General features: G+C 33.9%; 4 protein-coding genes across 5 annotated transcripts; 2 read left to right on the forward strand and 2 right to left on the reverse strand.

The window, feature by feature from the left end:
* The first annotated feature begins 742 nt into the window (after positions 1-742).
* On the forward strand, positions 743-2,645 carry LOC11437603 (40S ribosomal protein S29). 2 transcript variants are annotated; one of them, XM_039834821.1, is made up of 3 exons: positions 743-916; positions 1,550-1,649; positions 2,358-2,645. In XM_039834821.1, the coding sequence occupies exons 1-3, from the start codon at positions 855-857 to the stop codon at positions 2,373-2,375; spliced, it is 180 nt and encodes a 59-aa protein (XP_039690755.1). In that variant the 5' UTR covers positions 743-854; the 3' UTR covers positions 2,376-2,645. The 2 variants fall into 2 exon arrangements, with proteins under 2 accessions (XP_039690755.1, XP_003610623.1); XM_003610575.4 differs by lacking the exon at positions 2,358-2,645 and adding an exon at positions 1,762-2,027 and having other exon boundaries at positions 750-916.
* A 1,111-nt stretch (positions 2,646-3,756) lies between these two features.
* LOC11439089 (mitotic checkpoint protein BUB3.1) lies at positions 3,757-7,119 on the reverse strand. Its single transcript, XM_003610574.4, has 8 exons — positions 6,752-7,119; positions 6,580-6,662; positions 5,906-6,172; positions 5,615-5,690; positions 5,422-5,502; positions 4,444-4,522; positions 4,255-4,355; positions 3,757-4,182 (listed from the first exon to the last, which is right to left on the reverse strand). Exons 1-8 carry the CDS (start codon positions 7,009-7,011, stop codon positions 4,095-4,097), a joined length of 1,035 nt encoding a protein of 344 aa, XP_003610622.1. The 5' UTR covers positions 7,012-7,119; the 3' UTR covers positions 3,757-4,094.
* Positions 7,120-11,118: 3,999 nt separating this feature from the next.
* LOC11440124 (transcription factor bHLH84) lies at positions 11,119-13,123 on the forward strand. Its single transcript, XM_003610573.4, has 5 exons — positions 11,119-11,711; positions 11,867-12,124; positions 12,384-12,449; positions 12,531-12,596; positions 12,688-13,123. The coding sequence occupies exons 1-5, from the start codon at positions 11,250-11,252 to the stop codon at positions 12,829-12,831; spliced, it is 996 nt and encodes a 331-aa protein (XP_003610621.1). The 5' UTR covers positions 11,119-11,249; the 3' UTR covers positions 12,832-13,123.
* A 971-nt stretch (positions 13,124-14,094) lies between these two features.
* On the reverse strand, positions 14,095-18,372 carry LOC11437909 (vacuolar-sorting receptor 1). Its single transcript, XM_024783694.2, has 11 exons — positions 17,832-18,372; positions 16,901-17,593; positions 16,711-16,799; positions 16,460-16,613; positions 16,299-16,375; positions 16,127-16,208; positions 15,835-15,917; positions 15,625-15,691; positions 14,902-15,030; positions 14,676-14,785; positions 14,095-14,508 (listed from the first exon to the last, which is right to left on the reverse strand). The coding sequence occupies exons 1-11, from the start codon at positions 18,127-18,129 to the stop codon at positions 14,410-14,412; spliced, it is 1,881 nt and encodes a 626-aa protein (XP_024639462.2). The 5' UTR covers positions 18,130-18,372; the 3' UTR covers positions 14,095-14,409.
* Positions 18,373-18,787: the final 415 nt, after the last annotated feature.

Raw genomic sequence — 18,787 nt, forward strand, 5'->3', positions numbered from 1 at the left:
ATTACTTTATTTATAATGTTGTTCATGAAACAATTATCAATGAAATTATGTTTCAATTAAGAAATAAGATAGAGAAAATGTATGTAACTTATCATAGATACTTTTTGGACATGTCATCTCAATGTGAAATGACAACATACACATTTTTTAAGGAGTAATGATATTTGAACAACTATTTTTGTATAATTTTTTGGACAGCTTTGTTCTTCTCTCTTTTATTTCGTTAAAAGCAAGAGAGAGAGAGAGAGAAAAAAAAAAAAAAGAGAATAATAACATAACGTGAGTACGAAGGAGAAAATTATACAAAAATTATATCAAAATGGTAGTACAAATATCATTTCTGTTTTTGAAGCACACTAGAAGAACAAAAAAAATATAACGGTGTAAATATTTCATGCTTTTAAATACCTAATACCACGACAAGTTTTTTCAACGAAAACCAAGAATAGGCTAGCATCCCCTTGTTTTCCACCAAACACCCGTTTTTTGTTTTTATTTTATAAATGAAAAAAATACTATATGTGCAGCGCATTACACTTGTTCGTGGCTTTCGTGAATTTTTTCCTCGTAGGAAATAGCATTACTGTTTTTAATACTTAAATATTTTATGATTTAAAGAATAGTAATTTGTTTAAAAAAACAAAATTAAAGGAGCAAGGTGTTAAAAACAAAAACAAAAATGAAAGGAATAAAAAAAAATAAAAAGATGATATATTGAGAATTGAAAGCTTAGGGTTGAGTTTTGACGGTAGTATATAAAGTTAGGAAATACATAGACAGAGTCTTTGATTCATTCCATCTGCGACTGCTAGTTAGGGTTTTTGAGATCGCTGCCTGCCGCCGAGTAAGAAATCATGGGTCACTCCAATGTCTGGAACTCTCACCCCAAGACCTATGGTCCTGGTTCTCGTACATGGTATGATATCTATCTCTTTTTTCATTTGAATCTTCGATCCGTATTTCTATATATTTTACTGTGTTTGTTTGTGTGTAACCTCTCTTGAAAATTTGTGTGGATTTCCGTATATTACTGTGATGTGATTCATCATGATTTGGTTCGAATTTTATGAATTAAAGATGAAGATCCAACTCAAGTCTTGAAATGAATGCATGAATTTTTCCATGTGCTTGTTGTTTTGTGGAATATTTTGTTCTATTCAGCTTCTTTTCATTGTCTTAATTTCAACATAAAATTAGTATTCAATTCAGCTGGGTGAGAATATTTCAGTGGAATTTTTTGTTGATTTGGTTCTTTACCTAGCTGAAAGAAATTTCTGAATATTTTATTTTTGTGGAATTGGTCTTTCTATTACCACCTGCATAATATTTACTTCTGCTGAACTTCTTTTCACTTGACTTAATTGTCAAATTAAAATCTCCCTCATAAGCAATTTTTGTTGTAAATTTCAATATTATGTTATCTTATAACTATTGTCTTAAGATGAGTATGGTTTAGTTATTGCTACATTTCAACACTTCTTTCTTAGTTACTTGTACATACTTCATATTGGTTGATTATAAATGTTTACTGTTGTACCCTGTTTTGCAGCCGTGTGTGTGGAAACTCTCATGGATTGATCAGGAAGTACGGACTCATGTGTTGCAGACAGTGCTTCCACAGCAATGCCAAGGAAATTGGCTTCATTAAGGTCAATACTTCTATGTACCTTTCTATTTGTTAGAGTAGATTTCTAAATATCTGCTTGTTTTAGCATGAGTTCTCATCACTTTGCCCCCCTTTTTTTTTTTTTTGTCTTGCAGTATCGCTGAAAAGTTTAGAGTCCTTCGGAGCTGCAAAATGTTGCCAGGATGATTTTAGTTATTAAAGAACTTATAATGTTGTGGCTTTTTTATTTTATTCAGTCAGTTAATCAAACTTGAGTTGTTACTAAAAACATATTTACTTCCTACTTGGTTGTGGAGTTGTTATTTTCTCTTTATCCATCACTAGAATTATAAATTTGATGTTGGCATCTTTTTGCATGGTGTGTTTTATGATGTGAATGGAAATAATTTCCCTTTCATAAGCTTTTAACTTGATCTATAACCTGCTAAGGTATGATTTGTAAACTTGAAAATGTGCCATTTGTAAAGATTAAAAAAACAGGGAGTTATTCCAGAGATTGGAGCAAGTAGAGATGATTTGAAACATTGATTATAGACTTTCAACACAGTATATTTTGTAGCCCATTGTCAGCCAATGTGTGTGTGCTGCAAATTCTAGATTTTTAGAATGTCCATACATTGAAATACATCTGTTGTGATTGTATACACCAACTCTGTAACCTATAAAACTTTCATATATTTGTTTGGCAGTTTCCAACCTCTCACTTGTTTGTTAACCTGTCATCCGGTAGGTTAGCACGATTCTTTGAGTATGGGACTACAGAGAGCTATTTGGCAAAGCGTATTGAACGACACTATCTAGGTTGTTTTACTTCTCAATATGTTAAACGATCCTCTGTAAAATTGGTTTTGGTATCTAATTTGAGTAAGGTGTTGGAATACACCTTGGGTAGTTTAGGTTTTTTTCTTTTCTTTTCTTTCTGACAGTAAGTTGTTTAAGAACAAGTAACTATTGACTGCCTTAGAAAAGGATAGGAGTTTGGTTCCTTTTGTTAGAGAGCTAGACAAGTGTTGAGATCGGAGATGGGTTTTGAAGCAGTGAGACTTGGTGGCATATTGCAATTCTTGATTGTTACTTATGCATAATGTTCTTGAGACTTGTTTAGGTGGTCATTGTGGGCGAGTCTTTGGTAGGATCTCCCTATTAGTGCATATTTGATCTAGTTGTGTTCTCTATTCCTTAAAACAAAATTATGACTATTACCATTAGGAAAATGCTGAATCTCACGACAGATTTTATAGTGAAAGCATCGCTACTCGCGAGCGTGTATTTGCTGTTTCTCTCTCCTGTTAAAATTTCTCTCTCTTCCGTGTATTGTGGGAAACCCATTGTTTTTAATTGGTCAATTGCTTGTTCTTGATGAATTCGGGACAAAATCTTTCCCTTTAAATAGCATTGCTGATCACTATTATAATGGAAATGGGAAGATTATATCAATTTCTTAAGATGTTCATGACAAAATTATGACTTTTAAAATATATATTTTGCGACTTCGGTCACATAGTATAAGCATTCCTCCAATACCGCATAAGAATGTTTTTGTTTCCATATAAAATTTGAAACTACGTTTCTACTTTTGTTGCCAATATAGAGTGATCTTGGCCAGTTCATCCATGCACGAAGTGGAAGATCCATCCATAGTTTTCACATAGCACAAACATTGAGATTTGAGATTCTTGAATTTTCAATTTCGTCAATGCAAGGTTTGATTTCACCATTTTCTTTTATGAAGGCGTTGATAGAGATTATCAACGAACGAATTGCTGGTTTCTTTAACATTAAAAATGCTCAAGAAAATACCTTTTTTAAAATCAGATGATATCTTCATGACAAGGATTAACGTTTGATTTTGCGTGATAATCAAATGATATTCTCAGTTTACTAATCTTCCATAACCACATATTCCTTAAAAACACAATATATGGGTAAATGATAATTTTATAAATTTACAAAACAATTTGAAATTCAATCGGAATCACATATTGTTCACATATTTATATATCTTTATAATTTCTGTTAAAAAATAACAAATCTATCTTTATAATTAACAGTTGTTATAAATTCATAATAGAGTGTAATAAAGTTAAGTTAAAATAACGTAACAGTGCATCAAAAATATAAAATTACAATTGTTCTAAGACTTTTTTTCTCCTGCTAATTTGATGCTTAAAATAGAACGGAGTAGTCCCTAAGACTTTTTTTTTTCGAGAAGCATGTCAATAGAAATAGTAGTCACACACCCTGGGTCTTTACAACATAGCAACAACAAATATTTACAGTGAAGTTAAACTCAGACGCATAAAATAGAAATGCCAAAATGTTAACTACCACGTATCTAGAAATTTGCTGGTGCTTCACAATATTAGTCTACCTTGAGATGTTCACACCAAAGATGTGAACAAAGTACACAGTAAAATATAATAAAAGAAAATTCTATTTTTCAAAATTACTATCAAGAACCAGTGAATCACGCTGTAGGATTGGGAAGGGCTTTGGGTTTTGGCTTGACTTCAATCTCGTTCACACTGCGAACGTAGATAGCATCTTGGTCATGGCTGCAAAAGAAATTAACAACAGATTAGAGAGAGAGCGTGTGTGTGGAGAAAATGGGAATAGGGAATACTTACGGTTTAGGTCCCTCTTCAAAAGTGTAACTTGATGCAACAGCTAGGAGGCGTCCATCTCTGCTAAACGAGAGTGCAGCAACGCTACTAGGATATTTTGAATACTGCAAGGATAAATGGAAATTTAGTATTTGATGCAGTGCCATAAGAAGAATCTGATCTTTAAATTTACTTGAGGCAAATGAGAAAAACCTGGTATAGCCTCTTTTTGTTGTTTCCGTCCCAGACGTTAACAAAACCGTCACAACCTCCTGTGGCAAATGTACCATATCTGCACGAAAAATTTCCATGAGTATTTTGACACTTTAATTAAGCATTAACAGAGCTCTATGTGCCAGTTAGTATGTTGTTACTGCTACTAATAAATTAGTGATAATTGGGTTGGCAGCTGTTAGTTAGTTGCAATTGATAGTTGGCTGAGATTGTTAGTTTGATATAAGCCGTACTCTATGGAAAGAACGATGTATTCAAGGTGTTTAGCACCTTTTATCAATAAGATTCCTTACGATATTCAAGGTGTTTAACACCTTTGCACACATTTTCTTGTCCCCTAGATTGGTTCTTATTACTCCAACTATTCCATTGTTGTAAGGGTGGGAAACTCTTGTATATTAAAATTCTAACCATCCAATTTCAGAATCCAGTTAAGGGTAATATCACCATGTCATTTTTGGTGTTTTGAATGATACAAATCCTACAATGGTACTGATAGGAGAAACAACTATGCAAACATTAACAAGATGCTTCTCATTTCAAATACATCACTTGCCAATGACATTCATAATAGCTCCTAGTCATTTTCTAGTTGATTTTTGGAGTACTGAATTGCACAACTTTCATGATCCTATCAACATTCAGTTAGGATGCAACCAACCTTTCCCAACAATATACTTGCAATCATTTAATTTCTAAACCAAATAGTCATGATTATTGATAACATGTATGGAAGGAACTGTCACGCACAAAAAATTGGTACAAGCTAAGAGATTATTGTTTCCCGACTCAAGCCATTGGTGTCCATTCTTTGGACCCAGAGAACATAAATAGCCGATGACGAGATTTATGTAATCCACCAAAACCACAATTTGTTTTAAATTTTAACCTCTTTAGGATGCTTGTAAATTAAGATGATAAGAAATTCTGATAGACAAAGAACTTGAAAATACATACATGGGGTGGAATGCCATGGCATTCACAGGATAGACGATATCCCTTCCAGCTTCAGATTTTCTATGACACTTGAAAGCGTATCTGTGTGGAGTTTAGAAGCAAATGACGTGTTATATAGACTACATAAAAGAAGTAAAAAAAACAACAATTTTGAAGCGGTTAAAATGATAAACATAATGCAAAAAATCAATACTTCTTTGCCTGGCTAGCCTCAGATAGGTCAAAGAATTCCATTGCAACCCGCCCTTCAACAGAACTAAGAGCATATCCTGCAAAAAGTATGTGGAATATGAACATCAAGGCTAAGAAACTCAACACAAAAATCAGTGCCATCAAGGCTCTAAGAAACTATTTAAAGCACAGTGTATAAGCAAACACAAACCAGCATTTGATGAAGATTTCAAATGAGATTGAAGAAACAAAACAAAGTCCAAACCATAAGTTTTGCAAATTATTCCAAAATCACACATACACTACAGCTTACCTGTTCCATTTGGGTAGCAGCGTACACATCTGGTTTGATATTTCAATGAAGATTCCCTTCGTTGTTCAGGACAAGACATGTTCCTCATGTCATAAACATTAACGTGTCTTCCAGCTGTTGCTACTACAAGCCGATGTCCAACAAGAGATAGAGAGTAAACACGTTCAGGCTGTGCATACGTCCCAACTAGAGTGCGCTCTTGTCCACTTGCACCTCTAGGGTCCCAACATTTTATGGTTTTGTCCCAACTTCCAGTGATCAATTGCCCTATAATGATGGATAAGTTAAAAGTTAGCCCATTGTCAATAGTAAAATTTTCAGCAAATAAGCTGAAATTCTTGTCATTGGCACGGATAAGTTAAGAATGATGACTCTTTTGAACGGAAATAATAATATTCAACAGTAACGGATGTTAATTGATAATGATATACAACCAAATATGTTATCATTGTTGGTTTTAAAGTTGATTCTCAAGGCACATTTTAGGAGAAGACACACATCACAAATCAAATCTAGTACACTACATATACAATACTTAATTATTAAAGAATATCACGAGGCAATGCAAAACTGACTTGACATGTATATTTTTGAAAATGAAATGTTTATGTCGTGAAATGAAGTTATAGTAACTAGTAGTACCCATTTGAATTATATTGAAAAGAGTAAGTAACCTGCGGCGTAAGAGTACTCAACACAACGAACAGGAGCATCATGCTTTCCCAAAATATCCTCTTTACCGGTAGCGAAAATGAGGCTATAAAAAGTAATTGAAAAGAGAAATGAGAACTAAGAATGGATCTGGTGAGAAAATGGAAAGGTGAAGTAAGTAAGTAAGTAACTGACCGTCTGACAGTGTTATCGGCGGAGGCACTGAAACCAGAAGAGTCATCATGAAAGCAACAGTCAAGAACAGGTCCGCCGTGAAGGAACTCACCTCTAAGAAAATCTGCGGTTGCATCATAAAGACGAACAGTTTTGTCCCAAGAGGAGACAAGAAGATGATCACTGTGGTTTGAGAATCGAATGTTTGAGATTCCGTCTGACGGAGGGTTTGTTAATTCTCGACCGGAGGATACCACTGTTGTTGTTGTTGTTGTTGCCATTGTTCAACTCACTACCTATCTATCTAATCTAGGGTTTCCAAAACACAACAATTTCTTTTACTCTTTAGATTCGATAAAGTGTTTGTGTTTGTATTCAATTTATTTCAAATTTTCAAATTCTCTGTCTTCTGTTTTTTGATAGATTTCAATTTCAAAATCAACCAGACTCAGCCACTGAGTTATTATCGCCCGACCCGGCCCGTTTACGTGTGTTTCTCATTACTATCCCCATCCCTCTTTTTTCATTCCCACCCCTTTTTAAATATCCTACACCGATCAATCATCCTCCTTCCCTTCTATTTTCTTTTGCATGCCCTCCCAACACAGCATAACTTTACAATCCAAATTCGAAGGAAGGGAACATGGAATACATATATCATTGCTTCCACTCTACATTTTTACTAACACGCATTAATCTACCATCATTTTTACAATCTAAACAACTGACTCTAACTTAATTTCATTCCATCACATCTTACGAATCTAAAGAACTGAGTGGTACAATGTTAGGCTATCATCCAACTCAGGATGTTAGTTACCGTTAATAAAGATAACGACGTAGACTTCTACTTTATTGCAATGAAGATTTTTTCTTTGACGATAATTATTCATTCAAACTCCTTAGACACCGGGTATGATTACATGGTTTGTTTATATCACACATATTTTTGTTAACCAAGTATACTTTAAGAATTCATCTAAAAAGGAAGTATGCTTTAAGAAATTTTGTTTTGTTTTTTATTTTAAAATTAATCACAAAATTGCAATTCTGTTTTATACCTATCACAGTAAAACAATACAAAAAATACAAATTATTATCTCATAATAAAATGGAATTAAATTTCTGGAATAATTTTTATTTGGGCATACTTATTTTTTTTTTAAAAATGATTAACTGTTCAAATAATTAGACAAAAATAAAGTTGCAGCTAAGTCCATTATTTTTCGGTTATCAAATAAAGAAGTCCAAGAGATTAAATATTACAGCAAAGTTTAATATAAGCTAATAATGATATTTATAGTTAACGAACTTATTTCTCGATATTTTATTTATATTAACAATATCATCTGATTAATTACTTGATTTTCTCTAAAGTTCTTTCGTTTATAGTATATGCACCATTTTTAGGACCACCAGTCGGGTTGTTAGTGGCTAGCCATACCTCAATTATTCCCATCGCAAGGGTTTTGTCTCTTTTTTTAAATGCATGACAACCACTGGCGCCCTTTTTTTATTTGAAATGTGTATATCAAGAAATAATAAGAATATGTCCTACCTAACATTCGTAAAAAAAATGTCCTAACAAGGTAAGAAGAAAACATTCTACTAAGTTTATCCTTAATTCTACCAATTTAACCTCTTTATCCAATAATAAAGAAAACAATCGACTAAATTTATTCTTTAAACTGACTCTACTCACCCACGTTTTTTACTAAAATATTTCTCCCCCATCTCCCAACACTTTTAGATATATTTTGTTTCGGTATTTGAAAACTCAAAAGTGATTCTAAAGGTTGTAGAATTGATTTCTTCAAAAAGGTTGTAAAATTGATTTATCATGTTTTGATGATTTAAAGGAGAATCAATTTTACTTGAAGATAGAATTTGTAACTTTTATCTTCTATAATTGATTTTAGCCTTAAATTTTACTACATAAATATAACCAAACTTAAATCACTTGACATCAAACTCACTTTTATTCAAAATCTATTTTTAGAATTAATTTACAAAATAAATTCTTAGTCACATACTTAGAATTAAACACCCCTTCTCAATTCTCCCAACTCATGTGCCGCCAAAATGATGTCGTCCTCACGAGTTAGGATCTTTTCATTTAGAATCATCTCCATTTAATCCATTTACATGGAGAAAGACAAACAAAACATTAGACTTGATCAATATTTCAAATGCGACCTTAAATATGATCAAATTCAATGAAATATGAGTCCAATAAAGACGAGATAATATTAGAACAAGAAAGAATTGGTTCCAAAACAAGTCACGATTCAACAATACATATACTTTTTCACATTATTTGATTGACTCGGCTAAAAGGGACTAGTTGGGGTTGAGCTATGCTCCATTAAAAGTAACTGTTCTTTCTAGGAAATTGATTGGGTTTAGAATCTCAACTAAGGAAAATCTCTTCAAAAGGATGGTGTTGTGCGAGGGGGTGCCGAAATCGGAGAACCACTTGTTTACGAGTTCAATTTGGTATGAAATTTTCAAATGGCTATGGGTGGGGGTGGTATTACCGTGTTCAACTACAATATTGTTATTGACATTTGGTGCTTTGACTAGGAGGGGAAAATGGTCAATAGTGGTGATGTTGGTTTGGGATAAGCCGGTATGGTATTTGTAAGGCTAGAACCGATAAAAAAAAAAAAAAAAAAAAAAAAAAAAAAAAAAAAAAACTGGAAAACAATCCAATGCTTTGGAAGCCATATATGATATCAAAAACTTGTCTTGAAGTTGGTTTTTATGAAGGAAATTAGGTCCTCTTTGTCTCTTATATGAATGCATGGTTCACATTACCACTAGATTGTATGGTAGTAAGGAATTGATATGTAATGGTTTTCAATTTTTTTGTGGAGTAAAACTGTTCTCTTTGCCGTTAAAAATAAAATAAAAATTGTTTAACTAAAATGGATTGATTTGATATTTGTATAAAATAATTGTTACTAATATTATGCTTGTATTAGTATAGTAGATATTCATTTGTGCTTCACTTTGTCATCTAGCAGTCTCATACGACCGACCATGTTCACGCGGAAGCAAAACAATGGTTAAGTTATTATTATTTTTGGGAGTGGTCCCAATCCCATATTGCAAATTGAGTTTCATTTCAAGATGTCGTCATATGTGAATAAATATGAGATGTGGGACCAGGCCACCCTTTTTCAAGAAAAGCATCTAACCCAATTGTCTTATTTTTAATGATGTTTTCCTAAATATTACGTACTTTGCCAATAATGTTCTTGGAGGATTGCAGTGTCAGAAAGTTGATTAGTTGAAATCTTAGGAAAGTGTGAGTGCAAGATTAAAAGTTTAGATGTAATTAATTCCATATAAGAGAAATGAATTGGTTATAGTTTAACACTTTGTTTATAAATAGATTAGTAGTATTCCCAAATGGCATCAACCGGGAGCGCATGCTCGGCTATTTAATGTTGTTATGATTTGTTTTCTATTTGTGTTCTTTCAGTTTAATTTCCCCCCTTCTGTTTTGTATATGTACATAAGATAGATAACAGTGTAATCAACATTTACGGGAATTCATTCATATTCAGAAATTGTGTTTAGAGTTTCATATTCATAAATTCCCATGGGGAGTTCACCCTGAGCCTGAGCCTGAGCCTGAGCTAGCTAATTCATACGTGTAAACATGGATGTGGATATATCGATGAAAAAAATATATATATTGTTTTGTGGTCCAGTCCAGTAGTTCACATATAGATATAAGTATTGATTTTAACTTGTATATATTCAAGTTGTACATATGAATCTGGTTTGATATATGAATATGTCCATCCATCCAACATGTACGTAGCTAATGCTGTATGCCATATATAGATAGTAATAGTAGTATGAAAATCTAGAGTTTAAATTGAATATATATTTCTGATCGAATGTAGTAGGTAGCTAGGTTTTTTCTTTTGTAAGATCCCTCCCTGGACTGAAGGGGACAAAAATCCAGTTACAGATAGATAGTGCTGTCTGTTTCAATGACAGTTTGTTCAAGAATCTCACACAGACTCCTCACCACGATCTCATTTTCATTTTCAACCTCATCATATGAATACCATAACCCCACGTCTCTCTCCCACACGCGTTTGGGAATATATAATCACACCTATACTGTTGTATATGATAAATAAATAAATAAATAAATAATCCATATAAGAGTTAAGTAATGTTTCTAAATAACTAACTAACTATTTAACCTGGCTCCTCTTCAGTCTTCAGGCTTAAGTGGTCCCATACCTGAGCATATATATATATATATATATATATTAAGACTTTGTCAGATGCTAATTATTGGCAATTATATGTATATTCAGATCTCTTCATATAAGGATGAAGTCACTCCCTATTCTATTCTATTCTATTATATACTACATACATTCTTATTCCTATTTGTCCACTATAAATAGATGGAATACTATCAAACACTAAAAACAAGTGTAGAGATCTTCTGCAATATTACATTAATATAACACTAACACTCTGAAATAAAATGGAACCTACTGGTCTTATTTCTCAAGAATGGACTTCTCTTAGTGGACTCTACACTGCTGAGGAATCTGACTTTATGAACCAGTTACTTGGTAACTCCTCATTCTCACAACATTTCTATCAAAATTCCAATTTCGGAACTGAAACTACATTTTGGCCACCATATGATTCCACAATAGTTACTGCACAAGTTCCTAGCTCAACCTCTGATACTAGTAACCTCTTCCCCACAACAAGTTGTTTCAACAACAATCCAGTAACCACTTTTGACTATATTTCCATGGGTCTTTCCATAGATTATTCCAAATTCACTCCATGTACAACACAATCTGATGAACAAGTTCTAGCTAACAAAAATTTGCAGGCCCGAAAAACGGAACGTGAAATACTAGTTTCTGAACCAGAAGAGGATAAAACCACAAGCACAGAAAATTCAGGAAAAAGATCTAGGAGCTCAAATGAGGTAACAAACAGAAGGCCCATGAATCTTCTAAATGTCTCCCTTACTACTGCTGTTTTTTATTTCTTCTTTCCAACTGATATGCATTTCCTTTTCCACCACGGTTTATGGTTTGGATTTTGATTTTCTGAAATTCTCCTTGTCATTTGATATTATAGGTCCCAAAGAACAAGAGGAATGTTAAATGTAGGAAGATGATTAGGTGTGCTTCTATAAGCACTGAAGAGAATACAAGTACTGGTTCTCAGGATCAGACCTTAAGCGGTTATTGTTCAGAGGATGAGTCCAATTCTTCTCATGAGCCACGTGGAAGGGAATCTTCTAGTTTGAGCCTGAATGATTCTGCAGCTAAATTAAGTGGAAAATCAAGATCTAGTAGAGGTCCTGCTACTGATCCACAGAGCCTCTATGCAAGAGTAAGTCTTTTGTGGAATAACAACACTTAGTTTCTCATAGTCCTTAAGTCTTAAAAGATATGCACTATTAGTCTATTACCCGATTTCAATCAAACTCGATTAAAAAGTGTTTATGTGGATGTTAATTGTTAAGTTGGTAGGTTCTTAAAAGTGGTTATTCATAATGTATTTGGTTTTTCTAATAATGTATGATATTCTGCTGCTGTCCATGTAATGTGAGGGATTAGCTCTTACCATGTTTTCCTTTTGTATTGTATAGAAAAGAAGAGAAAGAATAAATGAAAGGTTGAAAATCCTACAAAACCTTGTCCCCAATGGAACTAAGGTAACTTTCTTTCTCAATGACATTCAACAATAGGTTCATCTGCTAAAAATTCAGAATTTTTTTTGTTGATTAACCCTGCAGGTGGATATCAGCACCATGCTTGAGGAAGCTGTCCAATATGTGAAATTTTTACAACTTCAAATTAAGGTTTGAGGATTCTCCTTTCTCTCTCTGCATTTAAAATTTGAGCTCAATGCAAAGACAATTACTGATCCCTATATGAATATGAATTGAACAGCTTCTAAGCTCTGATGACACGTGGATGTACTCTCCCATTGCTTACAATGGAATGAACATTGGACTTGAACTTGGTATTACCCCAACAAAAGTAACAAAGGATATGCATAACAACATACCAATAAAAGAGAATGCAGCACTTTAAGAGACCCGAGTTCCATTCCATTTTTGTGATTTTTTTTGCTGTTTTCTATTTAATTCTTAGCATATATGAAATTGATTACAAAGCAAACCTTTACTTCTAAATAATGAGATATCAAATTGAGTTGGTTTCTTGATTCTTTGTATAAGCATTACGTGGAAATTATAATCAAAAAAGTAATATACACGCTCTCTTGTTCTTTTAGGAGTATATTTACCAAATTACATGAATTTCATTGGATGATGTACTCATTCTACCGTAATAACATGTGAAATAAGTTTTATTTATCTTTCTATCTATCGATACACTTTTATGGTTGTACTAGTTCTATAGTATAAATGAAGTTTTCAAGAACCATCGCGTATGAACATGTGGTTCACTTGTAATTTTTTTTTTTTAAAGGTATTATTATGAAAATTAAGGTGACAACTACATTACCCTTCAATTTATCAAAAAAAACTACATTACACATCAACAAAATGTGGATAGAGTTACTCATATCGGATTGACATCAATCAAAATTATTCATTTGTTTTCTACTATAAGAATGATTTTGATTAATGGCAACTCAGTATAAACAACTTTACCCGTCTTTGCCTGTATGTAAATAAGACTGCCAAAAATTAAAACCATAAATTGTTGCTTTTGACAAAATACAGCCTGCATTGGGTAAAAACCATAATAAGCAATTTCTCTTATTTGTTTCCGCTTAAAGGGAAAGAAAAAGAAAAAGAAAAAAAGCAAAGGCTTCCAATCTTCCATCCACTTTTCAAAACAAAACCCCCATCTACTATTAAAAAATTATCAACTACCATTGCCACATAAACTTTATACATTATTGGCTAAAATTTATCAACTACCCATAACCATATTTAGATTCTTTTGATGGACAAAACATTATACATTATTGGTATCTTTTAATATATCCATTGAAGTTGGATCTAATTGTGATCCTTCTATATAACAACTTTTATGTGACAGTTTTCTTTGGATAGTTAGTAAAAATACATTAAAAAATATGTTAATCTTGGAATAAGAAGATAAATCCCTTGTGCTAATTGTATGTATAACTATTACGGAGTACAACGTCTTTCATGAACAAGACGAAAACTGTTATCAATAAAAACCAGAAGACAATTCGGTTGTCCTAATGTGTTTAATGCATAATTATGGCTAGTGATGCATATTTTGTGTAGGACTGTGAATCTGATATATAATACAGACGTACTAATGCATGGCAACTCACATCCTAAATACAAATTCACATAACATCCAGAGTAAAAGTGAAAAAAGCACAAACGCCCAACAGAGCAGTGAAATAATATCAAGATGTTTTCTGAACTACAGCACCATAAGTTACAACATTGTGCGTGGAAGAATACATATGGTAAACAGCAATCCAGTGAAATACATCTGACCTTCCAAGAGCATTCTAAATTTCTAATTGGCAATATTTTATTGTCTATATATTACAGTACTAAACAAAAGGCTCAGAATTCTAATGGCTCAAAGAGGGCACAGGAGACGCCACATCCATGCTACATGCCATGAAATCCCACGAGACTGAACTGTTTTCTTCTTTCAAGCTCTTTGATGATTGACGTGATTTGGAACTTCTGCTTGGCTGTCCAAGGGCATATATTGTGCCATGATTGCTCTGATTTCAGAATCCATGTATTGCTGCAAAACCACCAACAAATTACCGATAAATTTATTATCTCATTTATATGCTATTAAACACAACAAAGTAAGCAAGTCATGGAAAACTCTATGCTATAATGCTTTAGAAATTTATCAATTGGCACCCAATAAAAATCACCAAACTGAGAGAATGCAGCAGAGCTTACCCTGATTCTATATTTGTACACGAGGAATCCCCCTCCAGCAATCATACCCAAGCCAATCAAAATGACCCAAAAAGCAGCCCAAGTGGATTTTGCCTGACTGGCAGTTTTACCTGTAGATTATACAGTAGGAGACATGAAAACAAGCATTACAACAAGAACATCCTCTCAAAAAACAAGAACGTGTAAATGTAGGTGCAAGTAAAAAAGTCTATTGTATACAACTCACTTATACAGGTATCATGGTCCTTGATATACAGAAGATCTCCACTACAACTGCAGTCATAGCTGCCCCAAGTGTTTTTGCAGCTACATTCAGGGCACTGACAAGCTTTCTTCTCTTTGCATTCATCAATGTCTGTCAAGATGAAACAGAAGTAGTTCAACTTATGAATTCCAAATTTTTTTATAGTGGAAACATTCACAAGGTATCATCAAGATCACAATGCTTGTTCAACCCATGGACTAAGAAGAATCTGCAGCTACTTGACTGGTGATAGTAAGTTCAATCACTGTTTATCCAAGTATAGAAGCCAATACTTGCTGAGATTTCAGTAACTCTCTCCAGTGAAACAAACATAGAGGAGATAACATATTTTGGACAAAAGAGAGAGGAAGACAAATTTGATCCAGATTGAAGCATAAAGTACTAACTTATAGTGTACAACAGCAAACCATCGATTCTATTAATAATATTTCACAAATATTACTAGCAGACAATAAGACATTCAAGAATGAAGGTTCAGTCACAATTGATAAAAATATTAAAAACACAATGAGGATTCTATTCATGGTGTATAATAGTATATACTACGCTGATCTGTATATTCAGAAAGCTACAGAGCAGGGGGGGATAGTAACAAAGAAAAATAACATAAGCATCCCTCATATTCAGAAAGCTACAGAGCAGGGGGGGATAGTAACAAAGAAAAATAACATAAGCATCCCTCACCTTCACAATTTTTTACACCATCACCTTTAAACCCTGTAGGACACTGGCATTTAACTCCTCCATCATCCTGTTTACACAACAATATGTGTAGTAATTCAGTTTCTAATTTGGGATTAACAAGCCAATAAAACTACAAACATTTAAACAAAAATTTATTGTTGATAAAATAAATTGAATAAAGTTTGGCCAATAAATTTAATAGTTACTAACCAAACAAGCAGAAAATGCATGTCCGTTCCGGGCATCATGCCAACATCCTCCATTGTTGATCTTGCAACGCCCAGGTCCACCGACTGCAAACACAGAAGAAACTAGTTACACGCAACTACGAGTGCATGTGGGGAAAAAAGAATCACAGATGTCCCTCAGCTAAAGGATTGTGATTACACCCTGCTATGCACAACACAGCATAGAAGTGAAGGCAATAAACATGGTACAGAAATAGCAAACCCTTTAGAAATCAATTTTGCGTGCATAAAGGTAAAGCTTAACGCCATTTCACCTTCACAAGTTGTATAACCGTCTCCTTTGAATTGCACACCATCAACCAAGGGGCATTCACATACTCGCCCACGGAATGTATCCTGGCAGATATTTAACATTGTAAGAACATAGGAATTATAAAATCAGCATCACCGTGTTATTAGAAAGTCTATTTTCATGAAGATAAATACCTTGCATGCAGTGATATTAGCTGCTTTATCCTGCCAACAACCACCGTTGTTTGTCAAGCACTCATTTGTTTCCACATCTGCACAGGAAATCAGAAGAATGAGGTCTAAAAACAAGTCTACATCGCATATTTCCCTTGTACCAAAGGTAAGTAAACACTTACCATTGCTCAAACAAACAGCTGGGTCAGTAGTTTCCTCAAATCCAGAACAAATAGCCTTTAAAACGGCACCTTTCTCCAGTTTACCACGATATTGTCTGTTATTGACAACAAGAGTAGGCAATATGGTAACATCACCGCGTGATCCCTTCCCAATCTACAAAACCAGTTTCATAAAAAAATCTACACATAAATATAATGTTACAAAGAATTAAATGATAGCATAAACTAAAAGCAATTATAAAGGAAGTTACTTGGGCATCTTGCTCTTCTTTCAAAATGGAATTTTCAGTATCGGCATCAGGATCTCCCATGCACTTGTCAATCTTTGCGATGTCAAGACCTGCAGATAAATATAATAAGAATATGGACATTAGGTATTTAACAAAGTCATTATCAACCAACGACTGCAAGAAAACATAATAAGCATGATGATTCACCCACCAAGAGATTTAATGACGGCATTCCCACATTCCTTGTTGTACTTTTTCTCCTTCATCGGGCATCTAATTTGAAAATCAGTGACATAGTCCCACCACACCCAAGGCTTTTCAGTTTCTTTTGCCACCTTGAAAACACATAGCTGCCTCAAATTTTCAACAACCACGTCTTTCCCATCATAGCCTGTGCTGAAGTCCTGCTCAGGATCCGGAGCGCAATACCTTCCATGGTTTATGCATTGGGACTTGCACTGTTTACTCAATGTAAACGCATGAGGACAGTACCATGTTATATAATGGGGTGTAAACTGAGTGTAACCTCCTTTCTCTAAGATCTGCGCTGCACCCTTGAAATCCTTCAAAAACTCAATCAACATATCACATTTAACTCCACACTCATCATTACTATTGGTCCACAACTCATACTCGACACGATCATCAGGATGAGGAACAGCCTCTCTCCAGTCAAGATTAACATTGACCATATCCCCACCACTAATGGCATCCTTCAACTTCTGACCAAAAGTTTTTCCAATAAGAGCAGAGGGTATTGTAATATTCTCAATATATTTAGCAGATGAGACATCCTCTTCGGGTGTGTCCATAGTAATCAAGGGCTCCTCAATATCATCGGCAACGAGTACCGCAGAAGCTCCAGCCTTCTGAGCATTCCAAACCTTCAAAGCAAAGAAACAACCTGCAAAGGAACAAAAGTAAGCACACAGAGTGAAGATCCATTTTGATCTGTCATAGTCATTTTAGTCCCAATTATAAAAATAGCATGGAGTAATTTGGTATTATTATTTGTGAGATACTAAATTGGGCTAAGGGATGAAATATAATGATATCTAGGTTTTGAAGGGAAAGAATGGAAGCATGCAAATAAAAGTAATGAATTGTATATGTAACTAAAAAAAGGAAAGAAAGTAACTAACTTCCACGATCAAGGAGAAGGATGGTAGGAAGAGCACCGGGTTTGGATTTGAAAGATGAAGAATCATCAAAGTCTTTACAACCCTTATTGTTATCTTTAGGATAAACAACATTACCAGCCATGCTACCACCATATTGAGGAATCCCAAAGTTACCAATCGCACTGTCATGTTTTCCTTTGATTTTATCAGGTGAAGTCACCGACAAGCTGTTCTTCTCTACCACGAATCTCGCCGTTGACATCCCAGTCAACATAAACCCAACTAACATAAACACTGACAACCGCCACAAAAACTTCATCTCTGCTGGGTCTCGACTCGATCGGTTAATCTCAAATATGCTGTGTAAGTGTTATCTTGCTTGTTTGTTGCTGCAACAACACAACACAACACAACACAACGAAGTCTTTCTTTCTCTGTGATTGATCTCTCTCTCTCTCTCTAACTATCTATCTGATCTGATAATCGCATAGCAAAATAATTAGGGAGTCTACCGAGGGTTGGGTTGGGTTGTGATTGTGAGACTTTAGTTCCTTGCTCCTCCACCACGCTAAACTCGTGATTAACTTTTTTTATTATTATTTTTATTTGAGAAAACTGGTTACAAACTCATGCTTTCGCACAGGTTGAATTACCTTTTTTTTTCGAAATGATATTTGTAGAACCATTTTCTAATAATTTTTTGACAACTTCTCTTTCATACTCACTTTATCTTCTTATTCTCTCTCTTCTTTTTTCTCTCTCTGTTATTTTTGACCAATCAAAAGATAGAAAATTAAAGTTGGCATGAAAGTTGTACTAAAGAGTTGTACATATATCACTACTCTTTCGAAAATTATTAGCTACGCATATTCTACAAAAACATGTAGTATTGTATTTGAAACTAATGTCAATATAATCTCTTACCAGAAATTCTGAGTTGAAGTATATAACTTGATGTCAATTACCAGCTATAATAT

This window comes from Medicago truncatula, chromosome 5, assembly GCF_003473485.1.
Source record: "Medicago truncatula cultivar Jemalong A17 chromosome 5, MtrunA17r5.0-ANR, whole genome shotgun sequence".
In the NCBI taxonomy this organism is placed as follows: Eukaryota; Viridiplantae; Streptophyta; class Magnoliopsida; order Fabales; family Fabaceae; genus Medicago; species Medicago truncatula.

Excerpts from the sequence above, each read along its gene's own strand:
- LOC11437603 (XM_039834821.1), top strand. The coding sequence starts at position 855 with ATGGGTCACTCCAATGTCTGGAACTCTCACCCCAAGACCTATGGTCCT. Across the intron at positions 917-1,549 it reads GGTCCTGGTTCTCGTACATG|CCGTGTGTGTGGAAACTCTC; the intron begins GTATGATATCTA and ends CCTGTTTTGCAG.
- LOC11437909 (XM_024783694.2), bottom strand. The coding sequence starts at position 18,129 with ATGAAGTTTTTGTGGCGGTTGTCAGTGTTTATGTTAGTTGGGTTTATG. Across the intron at positions 17,594-17,831 it reads CCTTCTCCTTGATCGTGGAA|GTTGTTTCTTTGCTTTGAAG; the intron begins GTTAGTTACTTT and ends GTTCCTTTGCAG. Across the intron at positions 16,800-16,900 it reads TGCCGTCATTAAATCTCTTG|GTCTTGACATCGCAAAGATT; the intron begins GTGGGTGAATCA and ends ATTTATCTGCAG.
- LOC11439089 (XM_003610574.4), bottom strand. The coding sequence starts at position 7,011 with ATGGCAACAACAACAACAACAACAGTGGTATCCTCCGGTCGAGAATTA. Across the intron at positions 5,503-5,614 it reads GAGGCTAGCCAGGCAAAGAA|ATACGCTTTCAAGTGTCATA; the intron begins GTATTGATTTTT and ends AACTCCACACAG. Across the intron at positions 4,356-4,443 it reads ACAAAAAGAGGCTATACCAG|TATTCAAAATATCCTAGTAG; the intron begins GTTTTTCTCATT and ends TTATCCTTGCAG.
- LOC11440124 (XM_003610573.4), top strand. The coding sequence starts at position 11,250 with ATGGAACCTACTGGTCTTATTTCTCAAGAATGGACTTCTCTTAGTGGA. Across the intron at positions 12,450-12,530 it reads TTGTCCCCAATGGAACTAAG|GTGGATATCAGCACCATGCT; the intron begins GTAACTTTCTTT and ends TTAACCCTGCAG. Across the intron at positions 12,597-12,687 it reads TTTTACAACTTCAAATTAAG|CTTCTAAGCTCTGATGACAC; the intron begins GTTTGAGGATTC and ends TGAATTGAACAG.